Source organism: Hippoglossus hippoglossus, chromosome 22 (assembly GCF_009819705.1).
Source record: "Hippoglossus hippoglossus isolate fHipHip1 chromosome 22, fHipHip1.pri, whole genome shotgun sequence".
Lineage (NCBI taxonomy): Eukaryota > Metazoa > Chordata > Actinopteri > Pleuronectiformes > Pleuronectidae > Hippoglossus > Hippoglossus hippoglossus.
In genome coordinates this window covers 17,235,546-17,250,955 of record NC_047172.1, presented here as the reverse complement: position 1 = coordinate 17,250,955, position 15,410 = coordinate 17,235,546, and the positions used below count along the sequence as shown (strand labels likewise).

The window sequence follows — 15,410 nt, the reverse complement described above, 5'->3', positions numbered from 1 at the left end:
ATTCTAATCACTTAAAGCAGACAGACCGGTTTCACACCCAAGCTACAAACAGCGCCACCTCTGCACATCAATCACCAGGAACTTGTCCTCTCAACGGCCGTGCAGTGACACCGGGGCCAGGGTATTCGGGATGATTGACAGAGACCTGTGACCTATTAGCGCGACAGTCATTTCATTTTTGTTGCTATATAGCAAAATAGGTAATGGAAGTATTCTTGGATCCGTCTTTCCAAGTCTACAACCTTGATGGCAATCCAACACAGTCATTCCTTTACACATTAGCAGCCAATCTGGGGCCATTACTCACTGTAAGGCCTACATGTTCAAGTGTATGCATGATATGATAATACATATAAGAAAATCATGCTCTCCTCTTTGCCTGCTCAATCAGTGGTGGTTATCTCTATTGAGCCTTGTATGTAGAGAAATAGAAGACTTTTCACTAGTGGCAGCAGCATTACACTAAAGCTACATAAATTAAATATATATATATATTCTACAACTCTCTTACCTCTTGTAATAAGAGATCACCAACTAGATTAATACTCAGCTATGAAATATATTGAAGTTAAAATAAATACATGATTCTGTATGTGTTATTTATTTAATGCAGCACTTGCTTTCTGTACTTTGTTTTAAAATATCGTGTTTTTGCAGAACAACAAACAACCTGTAATTTCTGACACTGATGACTGATGTTCTGCACTTTCACCCAATTTCAATTTAACTGATCTTTGGTAACGGGCACAATGAGCACCTAACCTTTTTTTTCTACATTGATGGAATATACTTTTGTTTACATGTAAATGATTTTGGTAAAAATTCTTCAACAATCAGTATAAGTGATGAGATCCAGAAAAAACTGTTTTGCCCTCGTACTAGTATAGAGATAAAAATGGGAAGAAAAAAAGAAAAAGAAAAATAATGTTTCATGTATATATATATACACCAGTGACATTTCAAAATGCATGCTCCTCTTTTGAGTTCGATAATATAACATAAAAGTATCGTATAATATTAAAGATATTAATAATATAATATTGGTATAGGTCCAGCAGCTGTCAAAAACATTAATGCACTAGAGTTGGTCTTGTTTATGTCGTTCTACCTGATACACTAAGTCTGAGTTTGGGGATGGGAGCGTTGAGATGATCCCACACAACACAACACTGGCAGTGTTGCTGGCTTTCACTTTGCCGCTCACAAACAGACAGATGTCAGACATGAATGCATAACAGACGGAGAGAGAGAGGAGGGGAGGGGCCTGAGGGTGGTGGTGGAGGGGGGGGGGGGGGGGGGGGGGGGGTCAAGTTTAAAAATACACAGAGCATGACATTCTTTGGGTTACACCATGCTATGTGGTTTCTATTAATGTTAGCTGAAAACTCAAGGGTTTCTTATTATTTCATATTCTGTGTAAAAACTGGGTTAGTGTGGTGACTGAAAACACCCTCACAGAATATTATTAAATGTAAATCATCAAATGTAAGAAAATAAATCAAAAGGTGGAAAAAACTGAAATTACCCTTCTGGCAAAAAAAATTACACCAAAAGGAAGCAATGAAATTACTTTGGCAACAAACAACATCTGAAACCAAACAGAGACAATCCTTGTTTGTTGCAGTGAGACAAAAATAGGAAGCACTGTGCGCGCACACACAAAAAAGAACCCACCCGAAAGCACTTAAAGCACTGTAATTTTGCAACACCAGAGGCACTACAAAATAAAAGCACTTCCTGTTGTACACATGCAAACACAAACACACAAACAGGCACAACAGTTTGACACCAGCAGTGTGTGTGTACGCTACCCCAGGCGGGGCTCTGGGTCCCTGCTGTTGACCGTCTGGTTCCATGCCTGCTCTACCTGTGTTTAAAAAAGGGGGCGGCCCCGCCGTGAAGCTCAGACCTCGGAGCCTAGACTGGGCTGAGCTTGGCCCCCAGGGCTTTCAGGGTGTGGGTGCCTCGCAGCACCTTTTGTTACAGGCTGGGTGGCAAGAGGAGGAGGAACTGATGTGGGGAGGGGTGGTGGGGGGTTAAAGGAAAAAAAAAATGAGTAATGCTATGAGTCATTCTGCATTAGCAGCAGGGGAAGGAGACGGGGGGATAGGAGGGGGCGCAAAGGGAGGGAATACTTTTGCATGTTGTATGAAGCTAGACACCATATGCCATCCGAGCAGGGCTGCCTCCTGAGTCAGGGCTCCTGGTTTGACAGGCCTGTGCTTGCCCCCTCCGCACCCCCAAAGCTACCCCCTTTCTCCTCCGACTAACACCCTCCTCCCTCTAGGCCCTCCGAGGCTCCAGCTATGGGCTATAGGCAAATGCTTTGGTTGTGCATGGACTATGCTCTATGTATGTGTATGTGTGTTAGTGTGTGTGTGTGTGTGTGTGTGTGTGTGTGTGTGTGTGTCTTGGAAGGGGGGGGGGGGGGGTGTACTCAGTGATCTGAACACATTGGACATTGTCGTGAGTCCCGGCAGGAACAGCTGGTCAGCTGGAGAGAGGGGCGGGGGGGATAAGGAGGGGGGAAGAGATGGGAGGCAGTGCGGTACACTGATAATGGGATTAGGTTAAAACATTCAGTGGGGGAGAGAGACCCCTCCTCTCTCTGCAGCCTCCCAAATACTGCGTAAACTCTCAACCGCTCTATCAAAGCCAGTGCCCAAACCATCCTGGCCAAGTCCAGGCAGGAAAACCTCAGAACTGGTCCTTCACCCAAATACCCACCCCCCCAAACACAGCCAACTGCCTCCAACGAAAAGGTTTGTGATACACAACAAGATTGTTATATCAGACATTGTTCGAGAAGTCTAGACCTCCCTTAAAGAACTTTACTGTAAGTTACAAAATACGAGGGGGGGTTTTTATGAGACGATTTACTTGGTCGTCCCTGTTTTCCATAAACAGGAAGTTGGCTAGTCATACTCACATCAGTTCAGGTCAGCATCTAATGACGAGCTTGGCGTCTCACTGTGCCCAGTCAAGCACTGTGTTTCAGAGTGATATAGACTGCTGAGTATTATCCATGAGACTGCCGACAGTTATGGCACAACAGCTGGCAAATTAGACCTATCAGCCATGCTAAATAATTCATGTGAGACAACACTAACGTGGCAGATCCTATTCATGGCACCCCATCATGCATGCAGACGCACTTTCATCTCTGCTAGGTGAGGAATCTTACAGTATACAAAGGAAAGTGTTTGCCGTCGGACAAAGACACAGCGAGAGCGGGACAATAACTTGCTCAGAAGCGGTGTGAGAATATGTCATTGTCAATGCAGTGACTGTAATAATTATGTTGGCATCTGGAGGGTGCAGTGGAAGCACACAAAAGGAGTGCAGGCAGGATATCTCATCCATTATGTTTCCAGTATACATCCATTATCATTATGTACATCGTCTGTGGAGCTGGGGGACAGTAGATATGCTCACGTGAGCCTGTGAGGAACACATGACAGACCTCAGCAGCTTTCTGGGTTCCAATGAAAGGATCAAGCCTCCCTCTCTTCTGGTTGCTACTGCACGCACACACACACACACACACACACACACACACATCCCCTAAAAGCCTGGCTCGCATGACTGGCGATGGGCAGAAACAGATTATGGTTATTGATCGCTGCCTGGAGAGGGATCTGTGTGTATGCGCGTGTGTGTTTACGTGTGTGTCAGAGCAGAGGATGGGGGACTAAGGGCAGTGTGCAAAAGCTATTGATTCTGTCCAGTAGGAAGGCTATGTCTCTGAATCAAGGTCATTTCCGCATTGTCTCACCTATTAGAAACTTGCTGTCTCCCACACACACAAACACAGAGACAATTTTTACCCTTAACAATAGCCCCATCACAAAGAATGATTGATGGCCCGTCAAACTCAAGTGCTTGTTGAAGAGAGAAATGAATCCCAGCTTTTGGATGAAGACATTATTCTACAGTGACAGTATGAAGGATGCTCATCATAGCGTATATGACAGCAGATAGAAAGGCCATCCAGGCGGGGGGGGGGGGGGTCAGGTGACACAAACATACTCACAGACTTTGTGCGTGCTGTGATAAGCTCCACTAGTAGAAGTATAAAATGACTCTCACCGAGGCCACTCTGTTGCAAATAAACCACTAAAAACAACTGGGGTTTGATGAAAAACTGAGGTTGTTTAGATTGAACATTTTGTGGTCCTGTGGTACTGAAATGCAGCTGTGTAGTGTGGACAAGTTGCAGACAATATACTTAGAACACACAAAGCCAGACCAGCTGCATTTTCCATCAGGCGTATAAATAATAGATGATACATTATGAGTTGTCTGTGAGAGGCCTGTGATACGATGTCTACGAGGCCTTGGTTTGCTGCCTTGACGGGAGAAACTGACAAATTCTAAGTGACAGGGAAATCTGGCAAAGAAAAGAAAAACAATGCAACGACACAGATTTCACAAATCTCAACAAAACCGAGACACAGGACGCGATGGGGAAAAAAGACAGCGAGACAGCAAGAGGATGTATCTATGTGAAAAACATTCATTGAGCTTATCTGTGTGTGTATTTTCTGACAATGTTGCTGGAGGTCATTTTTCAATATCAAATCCTATTAGCCCGAGAGATCCTCTGAGCGCTGCATTTGACTGCTGGAGTCCTCTCGAGCCTTGTGACGGAGCGGGAGAGGGGGCTGCAGCGCCACACTGGCCTTTTATCTGGACACACGGGGGTCATATAGCTTCTCTTTGAAGAAATATTCAACTAATTACCTTGGAGAGTGGCCTCACAGGCAGAGAGCAGACTGCGGATTGTTCAGGCATTGTAAAGGGGTAAACTAAGGATGAGGATTTTCAATCTTGCACAAAAAAACACATCCGAGATGAAGTCATTGTTCCAGCCGGAGAAAGATAAAGAGCCACATATCCTGAGAAGATGGAAGAATGACGAGTGAAGAGAGGGAACAGTGCAAAAGGGCTGCTATAATACCAACGACAAATCCCATGATGAAATGAGTAACTGCACCTGCCACTCTACGCTGTTGTGTTCATACCATTGCTGGACATTGTGTCAGTCAGGCAGAGGTGGCAAGTAATCGAAGTACAAATATACTTTGTTAATGTACTGAAGTAGATTTGATCTATATTTTACTTGAATAATTATTTTCTGATTAGTTTTACTTTAACTTTCTATAAAACAGGCTTGTTGTTTTAATCTTAATGCATTTGAGGGGAATTATAATTTTATTTTTATTTTGCATCATCGAGCGCCTTCTCAACATCAAGACAGATTTCGAACTAAATGGACACTATCACAGAAGAGGTGATGTTGTTGTTGTATATCTATCAGGTCATATCATTCACAACATACAGAGAACAGACATTCAGGGAGACTTCAGCGCGGAGAAGAGGCGCAGCGCATTTGTCCGTTACAATGAGTAACAACATGGAAGAAAGAGAAGTATCCGCCACTATCGTTATCAACGTCATCGACGAAGCAGAGAAACAAAACATTCCCCATCCCTGGCTTTATTTAAATGAAGAATACTTCATTCAATACATTGTACAAATTTCATCCTGAAAAATGTTTCATACTCACAAATCTTTTCTTGCTTTAACCCTGTTTTGAGTATATTGTTTTTCATGTTATTTTAGGTATGGCCTTCAGAGGGGAACCTTTTTACTTGTATACTATGAGTACATTTCAGGGCCTGTACTTGAATCAGTACTTTTTAACACAAGTATCTTTTGCCACCTCTGCAGTAAGGATAGACATTCTGTGATACGAGCTCTTTAAAGATCGGAAAAATAGATCATCACATTCATGTAGAAAATATGGATCTCAGCATTGTGGTCATTCATTAGTTTGTGCATTGCCTCTGTCCTCACAGGCCCTTCGAGCTAGGCAGACAAACAGCAGACAGACAGAAAGACACACACGCAGATACTTATGCTGGCACTGTGCTTTGCCTGGCACATTCATTCATCTCCTCTCTTGGAGTGCACGAGTCCTGGCAACCTATCAGTGCCAGAACTCCAGAGGCAGCGCTTATCTCCTCTCATAGATCACGCCTTTGTGCTGTCTGCTGCTCTGCTAAGGAATGCCAGGTAAGGCTTTGTGGCCCAGCGCAGGCCTGGTACTGTCCCCCACCCACCCCACTAACACCACCACCACCCCCTACACCCTGAGGCAGGCAGGCCTGTGGCTGCACCCCCCCCTTCCCCCCTCCTCTGGCACTGAGAGTCACACTGGGCTAATTCACTTGGCGTCGGGTAACAGACATCTGTCACTCAGGATGCCCCCGGGGACACACAGACAAGGCCTGATATAGGGGTGGGTGGGGGGCCTGGGGATGTGATGCACTGTGGAACACATACAGGCAGGCACATACTTACACATGCCCAACTGTAAACAACGTACACAGGGTGTGGTGTAGAATAATTAAGCAGCAAAATCCTTTGTGGTAAGAACCTCTTATAGAAGACCTTGATAATAAAAGCGACAACTTGAAAAAATTTAAAAACAATAGATTCTTGTCTTCCATCTAAATGGGACCTCCTTGGGGGGGGGTTTCTATAGCAACCACCAGAGGGGCAGCGTGGTTCTGGTGAGGCGGTGCTGTACATGCTGTCCGAGGAGTAGCAGGGCGTTAGGGGAGATCAGGTTTCCCCCCTCCAGGGCCCATCCCGGCTCTGCCCACCCCCAACTCATCCCCCCACCCTGTGCTGCTGGCATTCACATGCTAATTCATCTCCATTGGTGATTACACTGCCTTTAAACCAACTGACAACTACAGCTGGAGTCAGGCTCTTAACGGCACACTGTTGGACGGATGGGTGGAGGTACGAGAGTGTGCGTGTGCGTCTGTACGCACTTGTATGCATTTGTTAATGGTTGCTCTTAGTTTGGCTCTCCTCGTTCTCCATAAAACGGTAGTGATAGATGATGACACATTATCTGCGCTCCTACCCAAAACAGCCGCACGCAGCCTCCCATGCTGCTCCAGGCTGTGAAACAGTCCCACTCTAATAGCTGTATGTAAATCAGCCAGCCCATAAAAATCAGTGTCAGCATTCAGCTGTGTACGTTGGCTGACGTGACAAGCACGCCACATGTCTCAATGAATTTACCCAAATGGGCTGCTGGTGGTGCTGAAAATTTATGCTAAGTGGTGTTATGCATCTAATGAAATCATCATAAAAATATAGCTAAATGTATGCTCGTAACTTTAATGGTGTCAGCTGTATGGGTAATAAAGGGCTGATCTTTTTTAATTGTTGCACTCCTCCGATGAGCCATCCCTGTATGGAATAGTGAACAGTGAAGCAGAAGGTGCGAGGAGCAAAGGATACAAGCTCTGGTAGAGAGTCAGACGGGACTTGACAGCTCTGCTGGCGTTGATACAGGTGGCCCGCACCAAGCTTGGCAGCAGTGTCCCAGTGATAATGGCGCCATTAAACAGAGGCCCAAAGAAAGGAACCTGAGAAAGTTAAGAGAGAAGAAAAGACAGAATAAGAAAATAAGTCATTAAAAACATCCACAATACTCACCAATTAATTTGGTGAGTTTCATGGCCTTTATTAACAAGTTCTAAAAAATACAAATGCATCTTTTTGGTTCCTAACCGTTTCTCCATCTGTTTGGGGCAAGGTTCAAGTTGAAATTGGATTTTACCTAACTTTGCATGACAACCATACATATCTAATGTGAATCAATGTTAGGTAAATGAAATTAAAATGACAATCAATACTAAACAATGCCCTCATATTGAGCTACCGAACAAACACAAAAGGGCCAATATCCATTTTAGCGACAGCGTGCGAGTGTGTGTGGGTACACGCGTCTGTTCATGCATATTGGAAGGGGGCCCTTAATCACTGAAGCTCAATGGTCGTTGACCTGGAAGTTGACGTGAATGTCAAAGTCTCTCCAAAAAGGTCCTGCTGTCTTCAACTTGGCAGTTCAGCAAGTATAATAACCAGTCAAATTAAACAATGACTGGATTTTAACTGGGAATGATACAGACCAATTAACTTAGTAATCATGTTATAGAACTGAAGTGACTCTGTGGAAACAACCATCAGAAACCAGAGTAGATAACTTAACATTCATGTGAAAAGTTAAGTACACCTTATGGAAATTGTTGAATTCTGAATATATTTGAATAATCAAACTGTTGATCCTGTTTGAAAGAATAAAAGTGACCTACTCAAAAAATGACACATAAAAGTTACATTTTGTAGTAAAAAAAACAAAACAATGAAAAAAGTCTGGAAACCCCGACATCTATCTAACCTTCAGATTCATTAAATTCTGACCCGAGGTTCCAGATTAGAGGCCAATTATAAGAGCTTCCTTAGAGTCGGCAGGTGGAACCTATCTCATTCAAAACTCTGACATCTAGGGTCTGGTGTTCTCTTTGCGATTGAATTGTGTGTCATTGTGTAAAGCTCTAAAGAGCTCTCTAAGGCCTTCGGTGAAAAGGTTGGGGATGCATATGATTTTGACAATTTATTTTAAAATATCTCCTATTTATATGAAATTTATCATTTCACTGTTTGATGCAAAAAAAAAGAAGTCTCAAAGAAACCCCAAACTTCACAAGATCTTGCAGGTAATCCTTGAAACTTCACCAAACTGCATGTGTCTACAATCAGAAATAGATTGCACAAATTAGACCTGTGTGGGAAGTGTGCCAGGAAAAAGCATTTGCTGTCCAAAAAGAACACGAGACCAAGAATACAGTTTGACAAAGAACATATAGGCAAAGACCAGGCCTCTAGGAATAATCTGCTCTGGACAGCAGATCAAAGATAGAGTTGTTTGGGCAAAGTAACAGTAGAAGAAGAAGTTTGGCGCAGACCAAAGAGCTTTTCAGCAGAAGAACCTCATAATAACTGTGAAGCATGGTGGTGGAAATATTATGGTTCGCTTTGCTCCCTCAGGACAGGGATGGGGCAGCTTGCAGTTATTGATTCAACCATGAGTCCTACTTCATATCAAAAAGTGCTTGAAGATAAAGTGAGGCCATCTGTCGTTAAAGTTTTAGCTGTGGACCTTTCAGCAGCATAATGATCCTGAGCAAGCTAACAAATCAATCAGGGAATGGTTCAAAAAGAAGACACTGAGGGTTGTGGTGTGGCCTCGTCAAAGCCCAGACTTGAATCCCCTTGAAACAACAGGCAAGGAAATTCTCAAACATCTCAAACAAGGATTTTTGCATGAAGGACTGGTCAAAGACTTGATAAACCAATATCAAACTGGTGGACAATTATGCAAAATGCCCACAAACGTTATTTCTGCTAAGGAGGGCAATACCTGCTCCTCAGGCCGAGGATGTACTTATTTTTTCCACGGACACTTATTTTTATTGATATTCTTGCTGAAAAAACATAATCTCCTTGTCTTTTTGTTCACATACATCATATTAATCTGTAAAAGGATCAAATATTTCCTTCTTAAAATATTTGTGCTGAAGCTTGAATTTGTGTATTCACCAATTTCTGAACCATCTGCAGCCACTGAAGTATTTATGTTTAAAGCATTTATTAAAAAAGGAAAGACCAGGTAATATTTTCCCTTGTTATACAAAAAGTGAATATAGTGTATTAACAATCAAAAGTCTCTCACAGGGTCTTATTAAACTCATTTAGTTTCAGAGTAATAATGACAATATGCGACCATTAATTCTGATCCTAACAGAGATGAAAAATAACCTGGTACTATGATAAACTGTTTAAACGTTTATAGAAGAATAATTACTAATAAATGAAAAAGGAGGAAATACTGCAATGCAGATGGTTGAAAAAATAGCTGATTAGCAAACATGGAAAGCACTAAAAGAACGCTGCAGACATTTCTTCTGAGAGCTCTGAGAGCTTCTGAGAGCTTCTGAGAGCTGGGCCTCTGGGGTCTGTTGTTGCCATTGCTTGGACTGTCCTACTAAAGCAAGCTGAGACACTATTGTTTCTATCATTGTATTATATATTTCTCAGTCATCTCTGTGGAAAATAACATGTTTGATAGATAATTAATGCCTTAAAAGGGTGGAATACAAACAGATTATATCACAGGATGATTTTTTGAATTTTCTAAGAAATGTCACTAAGTGCACAGTGTGTGCAGTAGCATGGAGTATCCAAGATGAAAGCCAGCCAAGAAAGGCTAGTAACCATCGCTGAAAGCACATACCCACAGTGTGGGTAATAATGCACCACTGGAGTAAGAGCCTTCAGACTAAAACCACAACAGGAGAAACATCCTATAAAAGCTACAGCAAAGTCTGAGCAGAGAGGAAACAGGGGTACTGCTTTAACTCACAAACAGATACTGGAAATTAGTGCAGTGCTGAAAATAGCCTGTGCCTGGAAAATAATACAAGTTGTCATCCTAGCACAAAAGAAAAAGCAGCCAACTAAAAGATTTTTTTTAATGACGAGCATTTAAAGTAACTTCCCACTTCCACTGTGCAGTGTTAACAATGGTGTTAACTAAACTCTCAGATGCCTGTGCTTTTACCTGTGGTTTCTTCATGATCTGGATGAAGTACATGTGGTTCTTCATCGGGTAGATGATGATCAGCACGTCTCCAAAGTCAGTTGGGATGATGCCACGTCGGTAGTCCCTAGTGTGCTCTGACCACACGATGTGTACCTCGTCGTTTCCCAGGTGACGCAGCTGTCAAACAAACAAAATTCATCTAATCAAGTGCCTGGCAAGTGCAGGTAATTTTCATCCCTGCGGTGATAATGACAAGAACACAAATTCAGTGAGATTAGGGCTCGTCACTGCTGTCGCCACCTCAGAAACCTGTGACCTACAGAGGGCTAAAGAGTGGGCTGAGGGGAGGAATGATTGTAAAATATTATTTACTGTTAGCAGGTCAGGAAGGCTCAATAAGTAATTTGCCATAACAGGCTTTTATCACTCTATACAGCAATATACTATTTAATGATTTATATTATAAAACATAAATGCAGCAGGTGCAAGAGCAAGGTGACTGCTCACGGCTAAATCAGAAAACAATGGTTTAAACAAGGGGTCTGGGCCCCGGTTTGGACTCTTTTTATAGCTTTTTTTCATTACAAAATTCTAATTGCAAACACAAAATGCACAAAATTGATCATTTTAAAACCAAATAATTCAAATCCAATTAACTTTCTCCATCAGAGATTAAATTGCTTCCCGTTTCCAGTCTATTCACAAACACAAATGAAACAGGGCAGGACAAGAAAAGACACTTTAATGACGGGAAATTGACTGATGCTAGTTTTGAAATAGGTAAACTGCTTCCCCTCACTTTTCCTAAAGTAAAGCATTATATTCTCTGGCTGACTGCTGATCACTTATTAACAATTGGTTGAGTGATGTTGAATCAAGCTGTCCTCCCCCCTTCCTGTGGGGTATCATGGACAATGAAAAGTGAGCCTGCACTCAGAAGAAAACATCTGCCAATGTACTGTGGGCCAAATGAGCTATTAAGAAACATGCCCTCGCCACCAAAAATGTAATTAGCACATTCTATTATAAGCCCTTAATTATGGTAATAGGCTAATCTTAAACAAATCCACGGCATGCTGATTACTGGAGCTCGCCAGTTCAGTCTGTCTGTCCAAGGATCAGCAGGTACAAACCAGGTCAGTCACTGGGACAATTTCAGAGAAAATGTTGAATATGCATTTTCAGGAGACAATCGAGGCTGGGATGTTAATTTGGGTTAAGATATTAACATGTGGATGAGCGGAATCACAACTTTAATGAGGATGCTTATGCTCGAGTCAATCATCTTCTGCGCCACTCTATTTATTCCCCTGTTAATCACATCCAAATGTTTGAGACTTCTTTAATAAAATGTGATTCGAGTCAAAGGCTCTTGTCCAATTAGCCCTCTTTGACCTCCCCACCCGGCCAATGGGCTTCACACACATGGTGACGGCAGAGCAGAGGAGGGCAGAACACAAGAGGCTCCTTCTAAAAACAACCTGCAGCAGGCAGTCCAGTTAAGCTGCAGTGCCTGGGGGTGAGAGTGATAACTAAAGCACGTCCGTCTTTCTCCTCCTCTTTTTCTCTCTCTCTCACACACACACGCAAATATACACACATAGTACATGGCCTGACCCCAACCCTGCAGGTCATTTCTGTAACCACATTACTGAAGCCAGCTGCTACTGCTGCAGCCGGCACTGCCCGAAAAACCCACAATTGGATTGAGGAATTCATGGTTTTCCCTCTTTTCTTCTTGGTTTAGCCGTTTTCCCCCCACCCCATCGTCTTCAAACAGGCAATCTGCCCAGCGAGAGCTCTCCCCACAGTATGTCTCTCCGGTCAGAGGCAGCAAAGTGGGTGACTGTTGGACTAAAAGTGTTATTTTTAAATTGACAGGGAAACATCCTACTTGAACACAGACAAAGCCTGTCTCTCATTCCAATTCTTCATCCCTTTTTCTCTCCACTCTGTCCCCACCTGCCCTCCTCTCTGAAGCATCCGTGCATGCAGCCAGCCTGCCAATTTCTGCTGGGCCTGTGGCCGGTGTGGAGATCCATGCAAGGTGAGCCCGAGCAATTACAGAAGTTCGCTGAGTGAAATGAGTGGTGAAGTGGCAGCACACTCCGCTCTGTGCACGGCCACCCCACCAGCGCCTCACTCTGGCCGGCCAAAGACAACATTTTCACTCAGTGTTGCATATTTTTTGTAGTTAATAAGCACAGGTCCAGGATGGGTTTGGAATGAGTAGGTGGTTATTTGTGAAAAAGAGAGAGGGTAGGTCATGGAGGACTGAAGGCAGGTTGGATGTGAGAGGAGCCTGATGAATTTCTCTTCTCAGCGGGGTATTGTATGAGAAGATTGGCAGCACGGGCAGGGGCCTTGCGGCTCATTTCTTCATGCTAACTGCTACTGCTGCACTACAGCTCAGAATCCCACTGCAGAACCCAATCGATCGCTCCTGTGGCGGCAGCAGGAATTGGATAAAAGGATCCTGCCGGCATCCGGCCGGCGCCTGCCCTAGCAGGGAGAGCTAATGGCTGAATCCAGGCCCTGGTCACAGCACACAGGGAGGGGGGCAGGGGCTAGCTGAATCACAGTCATTACCACAGCGGCACATGCCCTCTCTTCACTCATGCGCCTGTTACTCTCTACTCCTCAGGCCTGCTTGGCCAGGGTCACTAATCAATGCCCGCACTCTGGAGTCACACCTTCTGATCACAGCTTAACACAGAGCTGAAGGCTACAACAACATACTGCTATGGGCAGAGAGGACTGCATAGCCATTTCACTGCATCTAACAGGCAAAGCGGTATTTGCTCATATATACTGTTCAATTAATACAATAGAAATTGCGATAATCTAAATGTCGTACATATGCGGGAATTGGGAAAAATCTTTATTAGCACAGCTTTAAAACAAAAATGTTTTACCTTTTTGGTGAGGCTGTCATCAGAATCAGATGGCATTCGCGTGGAGACGTGGAAGATGGCTTCCACAGTGGAGGTAGCATAGTAAGGAGCTGTTAGACCTGTGCTGCCGTTCCTTTGGAGGCCACCCATAAAGCCACAGTGTGTGGCTAGGTCCACCTGGTGAATAAAAATACAATTTAATGTTCTGAGTATATCTGTACATTTGCATATTTAGGCTTTATCTGGTGTGTTGACTTGACCGTGTGGTTGTGTGTACCTCCCATCCCAGTCCAGACACAAAGTCTTCATAGGCCTGGCTGCCTGCGCTGTTGGACAAGATGGAGCACTTGTCTTCTTGTCCCTCTCCAATGTAGAACACAGCAATCTTGTGCGTTTCTCGACTACAGAACAAAATATATAGGATCCAATATTGAAAGAAGCCATGCCTCAAAAGCTGATTTTACAAATGGACAACTTGAAAGATTCTCACTACTACAGCCACTTCAGAAAAAAATGCCTTGAAATGTGAATTCCATGACTCAAAGTACTACAAAATCAGCAAAGCAGAATGTAAAAAAAATGGCAACAAAGCCTCCTTCTCCACTTCCTCTCTCCTCTCCTTGCTGGGGTTGACTTAACATGCTTGTGGACAGGTCATTATTGCCCGACCGTGTCTGGCCATCTGGGAGTATGAGGTCCAATCCCGGGGGGCGTTATTTAATAAGCTCCTTTCATTAACAATGTGTGGAATACTTACTGATTGGACAAAAAGAGACACAGTAAAAAAAGGACAGAGAGAGCTGTAATCAGCAGGAAGTGGAACAAATTAGGAAAATCAAGGGGGAGGAAGAGAGTTGGGGGGGGGGGGGGGGGGGGGGGGGCAATATGAAGCTGCTTTGAGCAATGTATGACTGTAACCAGAGTAGATTTACTACAGGGCTGAAGTGGCACATGAACACTGGGAACAATAATATTAACAATTACATGCGTTCATTGATATCCCATTTCTAACTTAAAAGAAGCATTACCACTGCCTGGAATCCAAGTTCTTCAGTTCTCTTAAGAGCTTTGAATTCTTCTTCAGCAAGTGGAAACTTTTCCTGTTGGAAAAAAAACCAGTCTTGATTAGTGCAATATTTTCAGTTCTTTCCATTTAAAAAATGTGGTATCATTTTCAAGCAAATAAACAGTTTTTAATTTAAGCTTTGTTTTGCACTCAAGATTACTGAAAGCAAAAAGGCACAGGTGCAAACAGCAATCTCCTACTAGCTGTGTGCATGTTGCACAATCACTGTTACGAGGTGTAAGCTTTTAATTTGCAGGGAAGCACTGCAACGATGTGGCTCTGTAAGGTAGACGTTAGTGAAAACAGCTGGACACCTTTAACCTGTGGAGAGGAGATTAAGACGCTGCAGTGAGCTTTTATCTTTGCTCTTTCTCTCTTAAGAGTATCGAGACAACAGCTGAGTTACTCTGAGGCGACATTCATACTACAACATTTTCGTTTGAAAACGCATTAACTCTGTTACTGATACACCCGGTGTCTATACTTTTCTGGAATTTCGGAATCGCTGCTAGCCTCATTTTAGTCGGACAACTCCGGGGCTGCGTTTTAGTCTGAAGGGGCAGAAACAAAGACGCTTGGAAACAATAACGTAGACACTCACAACCGCTTGCTGATTGGCTCATTTGTGTCACGATATAGACTTCGCTGATTCGCCAGGCTCCTACCACATGACCCCCTTCCAGAAGAAAACAAGTGGCATTCGTCTCGACTACTAGTGTAAAATGCAACATGGATAAATAATTTAAATTGTTGCTGACCCTGTTGTCTTGGCTAACAGCTGCTGTGCAGTAAAATTCTTCATTTTACAGCACTAAAACTGCTTACAAGGGTAGGAGACAAGCTATTATTCAAGTAATTCCAGTGTATACTGGCATGCACACTGTTTGTGAGTGGTCTTGTGATATGCGTTTTCAGGCGTTAGTATGGAAGGGAGATTGTTTTATTTTGAAAATGCTAAACAGTAAAGCTGTTTACCCCT

General features: G+C 43.4%; 1 protein-coding gene across 5 annotated transcripts in view; it reads right to left on the bottom strand.

Moving 5' to 3' along the window:
• ralgapa2 (Ral GTPase activating protein catalytic subunit alpha 2) overlaps positions 1 to 15,410 on the bottom strand; it is a 95,441-nt gene that overhangs the window by 21,997 nt on the left and 58,034 nt on the right. For all 5 annotated transcript variants that reach the window (XM_034575472.1, XM_034575470.1, XM_034575475.1 and 2 more), the window contains 5 exons: positions 14,394 to 14,465; positions 13,643 to 13,766; positions 13,387 to 13,542; positions 10,490 to 10,648; positions 7,324 to 7,451 (listed from right to left, as the gene is read on the bottom strand). In XM_034575472.1, coding sequence (XP_034431363.1) covers positions 7,324 to 7,451; positions 10,490 to 10,648; positions 13,387 to 13,542; positions 13,643 to 13,766; positions 14,394 to 14,465 — 639 coding nt within the window. The remainder of the gene's footprint in view (positions 1 to 7,323; positions 7,452 to 10,489; positions 10,649 to 13,386; positions 13,543 to 13,642; positions 13,767 to 14,393; positions 14,466 to 15,410) is intronic.